The following is a 12,957-nucleotide window of genomic DNA, read 5'->3' on the forward strand; positions in this document are numbered from 1 at the left end:
AAGGATACTCGTGGAAGCGTTCACCTTCTATTTTCCCTGTTATTTATGAGCCTATGCTTTATACTGGAACCGCGGGCCAAGAATAAAATGGGTAACTAAAATAAATTGTCCCATCTCACAACAATCGTACATTTGATAAATATTTTTTTTTTTAGTATTAAAAACTTATAATGAAACTAAAAGTCCGTACTAATGAGCAGTATCTTAACTGTCTAAAAGATATATACCGTTTGGATTCGTTTCGAGCAACGTGAAAACAAAAAGCCCATATTATCTAATCTAAGGACTTGATTTGTGATGAAGCGAACATGAATACAGACTATTATGGTTCAAACTCCACAGCTATCTCCGATTTACACGTTATTTACATAGAACTCCCTTCACATTTGCATGTTTGAATAACCTTTTTTTAAATTATCACGTAGGGAGCTACTTACAAGATTAGTTTAATGACATTCTCAGGTAATGGGATGAGAGGAAAAAAATTAAGTAAAAATTCCGTAACAGCAAACAGTTTCGTTTGTATGGTTGAGGTGTTTTCAATATTGAAAATAAAGAGGTCCTAAGGGTAACTTGACGCACAAATCTTTTTGTTTGATCAAGCGCCTGTTGACAAAAATTTTGTTGACGTTAATCCCTAGACAATGGTACGGTTTTATTCGAGTCTCAGTCGAATCATCGGCCGACCAATGAACCCTTTGTATCAGTGAGTTAATGTTTATTTAAAAGCTTTCTAGGAATTATCGCTTTTATTGAATTCGACGATGCAGCAAATCTGTACAAATTAAAGGGGCTCTATTATGTTTTTTTTTAAATCGTTTAGAGCTTAAAATTAAATTTAAGATTTGAAACCAGTCATTAAATAAAACGTTATGTAATTTGGCAGACATATTTATTCATACTTGTTAAATTTTAGCTGCGTCAATATAGCAAGTAATATTTATTTACACATTCGAATGAAGGTACGAAATTAATCACAAAAATAAATAAATTTAACTAAGCATCTAACTTATACTATATAATTTTGGTCATCAATAAACCAAAATATATTAATTGTTAACAGCTCAAAAAAACGTTTGGCTTTTATGTTATGCCCTACAACAAACTAAAGTTTTAAGTACACTGTTTAAGCTAACATGAATTTTAAACAAATCTGACTACATCATGATTTAACAATTATTACATGAGAATTTAATGTTGACCTTATTAATATCTACTTTTCGAACAAAAATCACGTAATTTTCGATTAAAATACGGATAATTTCATTTATTAACATTTAGAAATATCTGTTTACGTCCAAGAAAAATATAATTTCTCTGTCAGTTTTTACAATAAATGCTTCAAATATTTACAAATACATACATGTATCATTATTGCTGAAGAAGTCGTAAAGTTTCTAGAATAAGGAGAAGTAATATTCGCAATTAGATTAAAATATAATATATCTACGAACTATAACTAAACTGATAAGGACTAGCTGTAAAAATATTTTTATTATTTTATAAGTCTATGAGATGTGTTTTCAGTACAAATGAAGGTTAAACGGCAACATTTACGTTATTGCACTTTCACAAATATAGTTTAAAAGACTGCAAACAATTTAGGAATACATTTTCAGATATATCTCAGAATGGATAAAAACACCTTATCACTAATTTTATTCATGAAAATTGCTCCTTATGACACATATATTTACAGCACATTAAAATCAATTAATAATTAGAAAATTATGGTTTACCATGTTTTCGTAATATTTACAATACTAACATATCTGGTGTTTATCTTACTGTGATTCATAAATACACTTAAAAGTACATTTTTAATTTACAATTGGCCTAAATCTACGTACCAAAAATCATAATATAGATAATTTGATTTTAGCATGTACAATGACTTTTAAAGTTCGTCCGATTATCAAGTGTAATGTTAATAATAATTAACGAAAAATAATCGTTCTTAAAGAAATCTATTGCCATTTTTGCTTTCACTGGCACAACTTATATAATTGTATCACATTCTTAAATCCATTTTTCCACTGCACTATAATCAATTATTTTATGCGAAAGTTTTGTCCGACAACTTTAGGAACTGAAAACGCGGTCTTCAAATGACAGCATGTCAAAACTATGACGTCACACAACCACATCCCGTGATGCGGCTCCATTGGTTGGGGTTTCTGGTGAAATCACTGGTTGAAAGCAATGTGGTGCGGGAACGAAATCTTCCACTAACTTTCGTTTAAGAACTGAAGAAGATCCAACATATACGTTGGTTCCTGGAAAGGTACCTCGTCGCCTTCGCCTCCATACAATTGCAGCAAGTACGGCTAAGCCAAAAGCAATCATCGCTGATAGACATCCCAACACTAGTTCTGAATCTGGGGCTCGTTCAGGTACACGTTCACCACGCATTGAGCTAACTAATACAGACATAAGCCGATCTCCTTCACTGACCTCAACGTCTTGTACACTTTCAGTTGAAACACGTTGAGCGTGACTCGTGTCGATAGTCATGGTTTCAGATTTTTCATTATCAACTCCCGGTGTTCGGGACACAAGTTCTACCTGAATGTGGTAAATTGTGTCTGGCCATAAAGATAAAGTTACTCGAGTAGAATCAGTGAACAAATTTCCTTTTAGGCCTCCTCCGTCAACTTCCCATGTAACAAGATAAACGCCTCGGGCTATTCTTGGTTCCCAGGCGATTTCTCCAATCACAAGAACTTTTTGATGAATAAGTGATATTTCTTTTAAGATCCATTTATGTTCATCATGGTTTGAGGTGTTCGTATCATGAGCTACCCATGTTTCGTCTGGACTATAGATTGTTACAAGTCCTTGTGGATCTACAACAAGTACACGAAGGAGAGCCCCTTCATTATTAGATGGGACCCTGGTCGCTAAAGCTTGGGTTTGAATGATTTGCCTCCAGGGGCCTTCTGCAGCTCGACGCATTACTACGTAAACGAGAGGAACAGGACGAGAAGCCGCTCGAGGTGCAGGTGGTGGCCAGCGAGCTAAAGCTCCACTAACTCTCATTACGCCCTCACCCTTGGTGTGGATAACTGGTTGCGTTTGTGATGCTCGCGCTACTTCGGTGTGAAATTCACAAGCAACCTTACAGCCGGGGAACTGTAGAAAGAAAGGATAATTAAGTCTCTATTTTTACTAAGCAGAAACATACAAGATCAATGAAGAGATTACTTACGCAAATATCTTTTTCATCACAAACAGCACCCCAAACTTGGAAATTCGATTGGAGTAGTTCACAATTTTCCCAGCACTGCAACAATGAAATCCAATTTAATGGTCCTATCTATAAAAATAATAAACAATAATAATACTACATTAAGTTTAATTTCTATTAATTTCTAATTATATTTAATAATTGGTTTAAATATCTTCTAATTAATTAACCATAAATGTAAAATTTAAATAATTACTATGATTATTTAAAATCTGATAAATATTTAAAAGTCTTAATGTTAAACTTTTTTAATTTGACGCTTAACCAATTAAATCAATAACGAAAGTTCCAATCATATCTAACAAGAGACACATCTCGACTAACTGAGAAAGATGGCTAACAGAAATGCAGCATTTGTCATTGAAATACTCATTAGTTGGAGTTGACGTTAACTTGACGCCCACTCTCGCCTCGGTAAGCTTTAATAATTATGAGAACGGGTTGAACCGTGGTTATTAATTACTGGTATTGACAAAATGTCCTGTCGCCTAGAATCCGCGGAGTCTTTGAAGTGGTAATGTTATTGATTTTAGCAAGTAATTTCATTACAACATAGTTTAAGGTTTCACGCTTGAGTGCAACTTGGTTCGACAACCTTTTCATACACAACATTATCGTAAACTCGATTCAAATGTGCGTTGCATCCTGCACAATAACACGTTACAAAGCTGATGCTAGTTCAATGTAGTACGATTTTATCGTAGATATATTTTAAGTATAAGCAAAGTAAATATTACGATAGTGTATGTTTAATTGAAATGTGTTTAATGTTAAAGCGTGTACTCAAACATTTAATTCCACCATTAAACCAAAGAAGATATAGGCGTGACTGTAAAATCATATTATTGGACGGAAATTCAAAGATAAAATTTTATTATAACGGTCGAACGTAAAAAGTAATATTCTGTATAATTATTACGTAATATCATGCACAACACTATTATGTCGATTGTTTTTTTCTTAATTTATTGAATGGTTCTCGATGAATTAAAATATAATTTATTTTAAAAAGTATTTATAGCAAGAGGCAATACCCGCGCCTAACTATAATTTATAATTTTATGCTAAAATTAATTGGTATTAAAAATGAGTTATTATTTTGTAAACTGTATTGGATCAGAAATAAAAAAGAATCCTCACCATAAAACAGTCGGGGCCCTGCAAACACGATGACTCCCCGCCAGGTCGTGGTGCCGCGAACTGTGAACAAATAAAAGGTTACATTAAATAAAATCGATTTAATTTACAATTAAATATATGAGAAACAGTTAACAAGATCCCAACATTCCTTTCGCAGTTCGACGAGGATATAAAAGAAGAGACCATTCACAGTACAGTATCTAATAAAGTCCATAATACTATGAACGTATGTGTAATATAAATTTTTATCCGCTTTTTCCTTTATTTTCTTACAATGTATACGAAAGTAATATTATCTCTGAGTTTAAGTTTCAATTTATATACATAAAGAAATATTACAACGCCTATTACTACGCCTTTTCAATATTATTATAGTCTCCTTTTAATAATATGAAAACACCACAGTTTAATATAATTTTGATCAAACATAAAAAAGTGGAAAACAATATATAAATCATACATTTCTTAAGAAAACTTAAGCAATAATAGTAAAATTCACAATTAAAATCAAAAATACGATTTACAGTGATAGCATAAGTCAATAAACTGGAACTACGGTAGCAGCTAGGATATAATTTACGAAACTAGAAGTGTATCTGACCGCAAAATGCTACTAAAGTTAGCCTTTAGCTCCATTTTGCGGTTTTATCCTGCTCAGGAAGATGAAGATTCACTCTTACATAAAACGACCTATTCTTAAGGTCTTCGGCCGTCTTCATAAGAGAACCGGATCATTAAATCCGCACTAAAGCATAATAAAGAACCGTCAAGGGTTCACATTTTTCCCTAAAATATAAATTCCAAAGAGATAGTGGATTTGGACAAGCAATTTGACTTGAATGGGAGTTTTTCGAAAAGCATCGCATTTATTTTTAAAAAAAGGTAAATTAACTTAAATAATTGTGCAGAATTCTCTTTGAACAAAACGAAATGTAACCAATCAAAATCTCCGAAACAAAAGAGACTAAAAAACAGTTTGCCGGTAATTCGACATGCAATCAACCAGTTCTTATAATGATATATACCTACCCGATAACAAAACCATTTTTGGAATCGTAATGAACATTCGAATTCTTAATTAGCGTTCCATCTGAGTGTTATAATCGAAGTAAATATAAAAATGGACTTTTAATTATTCTTCAGAAGCCAACGCATTACGCGTTATCTAAGTCGGGAGAGGGTTTTATGGGAATGAAAAAACGAAAAACGAAATCGTGAAACGAGCGCTCAGTTTAATGTATTTGATAAAAGTGATGGGCATCTGCTTACTGTCTGTCGATGGACCGTTTTAATTGCATGATATGGCAAAAGGGACAGTCATCGAACGCATACAGTGGCACGAACATGTCAAATCTCTCTCGACTTGACGAAGGGTTTGTATATTCGAATGTAAAAATCGTGATGACTGACGAGTTTGTTTAAAGTTTTAAAAATAAGATTTTAAATTGAATGTCTCTTTTATTTTCTGACCTCGAAGCTCGCAACAAAGATTTATATACCGTCATGTTTTATCGTCTGAAATAATTTAAGGAATACCTTTTTTGAATAAATTATGACAATCATTTACTTCGCAAATAATATTTCGTTAAGCAAATACTATTTTCTGTAAATGCTAAAGTACTACCGTGGCTATCGGAACCTTTGAAATAAGCATCAGAAGTACTTTAACCTTTATCGTCATACCTAGCAATGAGAAATATCTTTTAATGGGCCGCGTATCTGGTTTGATAACAGAATGTCTCATTACTTTTAGTGTCGTCTGATATAAAATTGCAATAATATAAGTTGTTTATTAAGAGATAACATTTAAATATGACCTTTCGGTTTTATAAATAAAGATACACTGTTTTAAATATATACATTTCAATGTTATATAGATAGAAAACATTGGTGTAACATTACAATGTAATTAAAATAGTCAATCATCAGTAAATAAAATAAATTTCTTTCCCTTCTAGGTCACTATCATTTCGCTTAATGATGCCAATCTCTGACATTAACCATCAAACAAGTCCGACGTCCATTATTAGATGTAATCATCGTAATTTTTCACACAATTTATTTTTTTGGATCACGATACAACGTAGAAATGTTATTTCACGTCAACTAATGATAACAAAAAATACTCTCGAGAGTGCTACGCTTCGTGCTACTCTGATACATAAAACCTCAGTTTATTTACCCAATGAATCATAATACCTTTTTTAAATAGCTTTCGAGGAACACGCACACCGCACTTATAAATTTAAAGATACAGAGAATACGTGAATTGTCTAATTGTGTCAGAGTTAAGTAAATGCTTTAATGAACGCAAATCAATTCTACCATTTAACAAAAACACGAACATAAAACTTGAAATCAATTCAATTATAACAAGTATTGTATCGTACTTCCTCTCGAGGAGTTTGAAATATGAAAGTTAAACAAAACAAAACTGGCGAATATACTTCGGCAAATGCAAAGGGAAGTGAGTGAATAATGAATGATGGTGATTGAAATCAGCTCGACGAGAGGTTCGTATTTGTGTTAGATGCCGCCACAGATTACTCTTTTGTTAATCAAACAACGCTTATTGAATATTATTAAATTAATCTTTCGTATTTGACTTTGGACGCCGTTTTAGAAAGCGGAAGAAAAATCGACTGTCGAGAGCGAAAGCTAGTTACCGGCTTTTGAGTTATGTAATCATCAACAAAAGTATTTGATTCCTCTAACGGGTCCAATAACGGGTACTGTCGGAGTTCTTACTCGAACTCATCTATTATAATGTATAGGTAGAAATAAAGGACTGCATTGTAAACGATAGGATATCATAAGCTAAACACTTAACATTTTTAAAGGGCATTAAACATAATCGCTCATAAGAGCATCTTGGGGCCGCGTTTGGGTAGAAACTAATCGATCGATAGGCACACATGTCTGCTCACAATCAATCCATCAGCGTTTATGTTACAGTAACTATCGATGATCTTCATTTATCATTTCGTTTGTAAGTAGCGCATGGACGCTCTAGGGGGTCAAATTGAAGGTCTAAAAAGTAAACATGAAATATAATTATTTGTCTATGATATGTACTATCGTTTATACTGTTTGAAGAGCTGCATGGCTCTTGTCCAACGTCGCAAGGTTATCTAGCGAAATAAAAATGAAACAATATATAAATCGCAGTCGGAGTAAAATCTTGGAGTTTCATCTCATAAATGATAGAAATATAGTTTAATAAACGAAATCGAGTGCGACATTCACAAGTAAAATATATAAGAATATAAAACTTAAACACCTAGCAATCTCCTCTACAGAGAAGAGCAAAAAATATGAATTATGATTACACATAAAGATAAAATACAATCTGAGCTAGCGCGCCAAATGACGGAGAAAAAATGTAATTTTCTCAGGAGAGGTACGACCGCGACGAAGACCGTAGTAAAAATAAAGGAATCCGGTTAGTTTACTATTACACCAAAGAAGTATATCAAATTAAAAAGATTAAACCAGTAGCTATTATTCTTAATTTGAACGAAATTAAAAAAGTAATTTCGCTGTTACTTCATGTTTTTTGGTCTTACGGTTATAATGAGTTCTCTATTAAAATTATTATACCCCATCTAAAAACAATTTTGTATACAACTGTAAACATATCTATTAAATTACCGTCCTTTGTACCTTTATTTGAGCACAATAGGCTTAAATGAAGCCTAGTCTCGACTGTAGTCAGAATGATAATTTCATAATCTAAATGCAAATTAAAATATAAATGTGTTATCTCATTATGTCTCCCTACATTTTGTTTGTTATTTCTATTACAATTCACAAATTTAGTTTTATAATATTATTTAATTAATACGATTGAAAATAATGCATTGTAATTTGAATCATATTTTTTGTCAACGAAACAAATGGTATTCAATCGAAGTTAGAAATACTTACGCCGATTCCTTAAAACAATATTTGTATAAAGTTGTGATATTAAAAGCCTTTTTACAAATAGACTATTCGAGATAAATCCCAGCAAGTAAAATAAGTGAACGTAGCTCGAATGTGTGCAGTGTCTCTCCCGTACGTTAGTTGTTATTTTATTTGATCTGAAGGTAAACTCTATTACCGGACGGTTTTTACAAGTAGAAATTCAATTTCAGCTCCCAGCGTGTTCTTAGTGGAAACTAGGTTATTGGATATGGAAGACAAAAATGAACTGAATTTGTTTCGACACAGATAAATAAATGTTTATAGTATGTCTACTTGAACGTAGTTATTTGATATTTTATACTTAGCTTATGTTGCAATGGTATTTAACAATTGCGATGTTTTTGCTTGAAATACGTAATGTATAAAAACGCAATTAATTAACAGAAATAGAAATTATCTCATTATTTAAGTTGTTGATATTCAATGAATACATACAGTATTTAACTAATGGGAGCCGTAGGGGTTTTAGAAATTATAAATTCCACCAATCAAATTTCATTTAAAAAAAAACCTTTTTCTTTTTTCAAGTCGACATATTCAAACATATCCATTTGTCGTTACATAGACATTCTCGAATAAAAACTCATACGTAGAATACAACATATATATAAAAGCATTGCCATAAATGGAAGAACCGAGAGAATTTCTACTCGGCCATATATAAAAAAAAAACACAGAAAAAAAAAATATTCCAACTTTCAAAACAGTATGTCATTTCTATGTTATTGTTTCTAGGAAACCAAACCGTGCATGTGTGTTTGACTGACGTTCACGTACATACGTTACATTAAGTACGTGTCAACATTCGGAATAAACGATTAATGAAAGATATATCCCCGTTGGCAATAAAAGATGGCATCGGCATCATTAGGGCGCGGCTAAGATATGAATTTTTCATGAAATATGGACTCGTATAGTCCGCATTTATTGCCTCGTGTACAAGGCAGAGCTCGGTATTATTATATACATCGAATCTTTTTTTGTACAACTTTTTTCATTCGTTTGACAGACCCTTACAATTTTATCTCGTTTCGAACAAGGCTATAAAATGTCATTCGTTATATTTAAAAACGTGATCAGGAATTCATTAAGTTGCATAGATGGACGAGACTTATTTTATCTTTTAAACATATATATATAGAATATATATATATAAGTTTAAATAGATTTGTATTATAAAATTAATATTTTACTTTCTTTTTCATTATTATAAAAAGAAGAAAATAAAGTATCCCCGTACTCTCGTCGTTTAACGAATACCTCCGGTCGAGTATTACGGTATTATCAACTAATTATAATACAGCTAACGTATTATTATTGACTAAATGTAATTTGAAAATAACGAGTGTTTTTGTATTTTAAGCCAAGCAAAGTGTTGACCCATTTTGTTATTATACCTATTGCCGGCGCGGTATCCTGCCAATTTACTTTATTGACGTTACATTATAGCATCATTCAGTTTTTATAACCGGTACCGGTTCAACCGTCCCTCTATAATTATGACGATATCAAACTATCCTTAAGCTATTTTTAAATTGCACCCACAACGTTCTAAAAATCTATTTTAGTAATAAAAGGATAATAGGCATGCGCTAATATCCACAATAACTTGATTGGCACCTTTGGAACCATAAATTTTAAATGCGATCTCTTTATAAGAATTATTCATTAAGTGATTATGCATGGGTATAAATATCAATTAAACGATTGTTTTATAAACGCTTCTTGCATGTTGAAACAGTTATAATGTGTAATAGTATTTGTTTAAATAAAAAAAAACATTTAAATAAGTTTGGAACAATAGACATTGTTTGAATTTCGAAAAGAATCTCGATTGGGCGCGAAAGTCAGGCACGCAGCCTGAATCAAATCAAGCTGCCAGAACATTCATATAAATGGTCACAAACAAGTACCAAATTTGATTATGCCGCGTATAAATTAAATGAGAACACAATCAAGGATTAAATTACTGCTTCATTCTGCCTCCCACACGATCGCGAGTTGCGCTCGCGACACATGCGAGGACGCGACACTTTCCTCGTCGTCGGCCGTGGCGCGTTATGTATGGAGGTGCCTTAACATATAATATTGTGGCACATTGTGCGACTCGGCGACCGCATATAAATGCGCTGAGAGCAAATAAAACGGTGCTATAATTTCAAATCATACGGACAGAGAATGGGTGTGGACGGCGCTCTCATTGTGTGGAAATGATGTAACCGCTATTAAAAGTGTGGGTTGTATCCCCTGAATATTTCTTGCAACGAAGACGTCGTAGGATCATATCGGTATTTTATATCTCGCTGGAGACAATAGCATACATTTACAATAAGAAAACTGGCTTCGTACGTTAAGTGGTTATGGACTCGCATTTCAAAATCAACGTCAAACTTGCCGAAGATACAGTTAATAAAAGTGAATGAAGAACAAATACAGAGAACAATAAATTTATAAGTTTTAAATATACATACTGCTTAATGTTAATAACTGAAAAGTTATTAAGTAAATCTTTGTTTTATGTGAACTGTGTATGCATATTTTAATGGCAAAAAGCTGAAAATAAACTTCGGTAATATATGATATAATATAATTTTATTATTTTATTAACATTGTTGTGGTTTTTACGATTTGTATTTGGTCACAAATTAAGTTAATAATTAATAATATCAAGAAACAATTATTCGCATACCTCTTGTTTCCACGAAAATCGAATTTACTGTTTCAGATATATGTAGATGGAAGAGGATTTCGATGACATTGAAATTTTAATGACGGAGCAAATTTTTTGAAAGAATTGTATAAGTTATATTACAATATCAGAGCGAAGGTTTAAATATAGCTTATAAATTCCTATTAAACTAAGTTTTTACGAACCGAACATAAATCTTCCAAATCCATCGAAGTTGAAGGACAGTGGTACCCCCGTTAGGGATTAATTTATTCCAGCTGTCCCGCTTTGACGTACACCGATATTATATATCCATCCCTGTCTAGCCGGCCTCGTCGGTTTTTGTGAGTCTCAGAAGTTCCGTGGAGCATGCGACAGATGTGCGCTTGGATGCGGTCCCTAACGAAGCGTGTTTCGATCGGGATAATCAATCAAATCTCTGATTGTTTGACCGGTGATCTTTGATTTCGAAAGTCATATCAGATATTACGGTCGAATCTTGAATTTAATTTTTGTGTATGTAAAAAGTTTCAAATAAAATTATATGATGATTATTTGCTATACTATTTATGTTAAGATTTAGCATTGCTATTATAAACTATATCTAATTATATATAAATACAACAAATGTTGTATTATATATTTATTATGTCAACCATCAACGCAAAATCCGATTCGTAATAGCTTTCTCTCGGCACATTTATTTTTTTATTAATACGATTTTTATTACTAAATGAATATATCTTAGATTATCCTCTGTAGCGTTTAGAAAGTCAGTCCTCGTTTAAGCCTAACACAGGTATATTGAATATAATATCTTACACGAGATATCGTCAGCGCAATCACGATGCAAGAGAAGGTAATGCGCAGAATGCAGCCCGATACGAAGACCGTTACAAAGCGATATCGGCATCGAATCCGATGGCCGCAATGCGAAAATTATCCACAGACACACTATGCAATTGGGTCACGCTAAGTCGGTGATTTTATACAACTGATACTCAAGTAATATTATGCGAATCCATAAATGGAACATTTTTTTGCTGACGGTTCCGTCAATACTTTTATCAGACCAAGTCTCCAAGAGCTTGTGCGAGTACGAATGAAAGCAGAACGCAGTATACTTTGATGAGAATATTTTTGCGATTATTTTTAGTCTTCTTTTGAGACATATTTTTAAGGCTAAACAGTTAAAACATGGTTTCATGGTTACTTAATACATAGATATGTGTGCTCGGACACAATGACCTACTTGTGTAAATCCCAGAAGATTCACAATTCTTTATACATTGCTGTTTTATAGCATAATCTTCGAATATATAGTAACGGAATATTTGTATTTCAACTAATTTTATCTCAGTTTAAAATTATATAGAAAGCCATAAAACGTTAGCAATAAAATCAATTGTTGGTATCTCCGTCATGTGTTTCCTTTATAATAGTGCGAGGTGCAACGAGAACAAGCGGTCTGTTCGCAGCTAAACTTGAAGGCGTAAAGACGACATCGAAATGGTTATGTTTCTCTATGTATCTGATTTAAGTGACACCTCGTTTATTCTGCTTACGGTTTCATGAAAGCTTAGATGCGATCGATTTATTCTTATTTATTAGCGAATAAAACCAGCGTATTCGCTTAAACCATAATTCTGTATTGTTGTATTTTTTTTAGCATAATATTCAATTTAACGTGCTTACAAAAATATTTAATATAAAGTTCAAGTATTTAAAGTTCATTATCGAATAAAATCTAGCAACTCGTTTACGCTTATTGTATTCTGTTGCTCAAATTGCATAAACAGATTCAAAGAATCTCATTATGTACAGCTACGCGGTAGTCAACGGTGTCATGCTTCAAATCATATTCAATACACCTTATTTGTAATTTCCGTTAGTACCTAGTCCGACTAGCTGCCTATCGATCTAAAACGTGAACAAT

General features: G+C 32.6%; 1 protein-coding gene across 1 annotated transcript in view; it reads right to left on the minus strand.

The window, feature by feature from the left end:
- Nucleotides 1-870: 870 nt before the first annotated feature.
- The window catches only part of LOC113399111 (uncharacterized), a 36,627-nt gene continuing 24,540 nt past the window's right edge, over nucleotides 871-12,957 (minus strand). Inside the window, exons 2-4 of the mRNA XM_026638149.2 lie at nucleotides 4,388-4,447; nucleotides 3,209-3,283; nucleotides 871-3,132 (exon numbers count right to left, since the gene is read on the minus strand). Coding sequence (XP_026493934.1) covers nucleotides 2,134-3,132; nucleotides 3,209-3,283; nucleotides 4,388-4,447 — 1,134 coding nt within the window. The 3' untranslated portion in view covers nucleotides 871-2,133. The remainder of the gene's footprint in view (nucleotides 3,133-3,208; nucleotides 3,284-4,387; nucleotides 4,448-12,957) is intronic.

Source organism: Vanessa tameamea, chromosome 15 (assembly GCF_037043105.1).
Source record: "Vanessa tameamea isolate UH-Manoa-2023 chromosome 15, ilVanTame1 primary haplotype, whole genome shotgun sequence".
Taxonomy (NCBI): Eukaryota; Metazoa; Arthropoda; class Insecta; order Lepidoptera; family Nymphalidae; genus Vanessa; species Vanessa tameamea.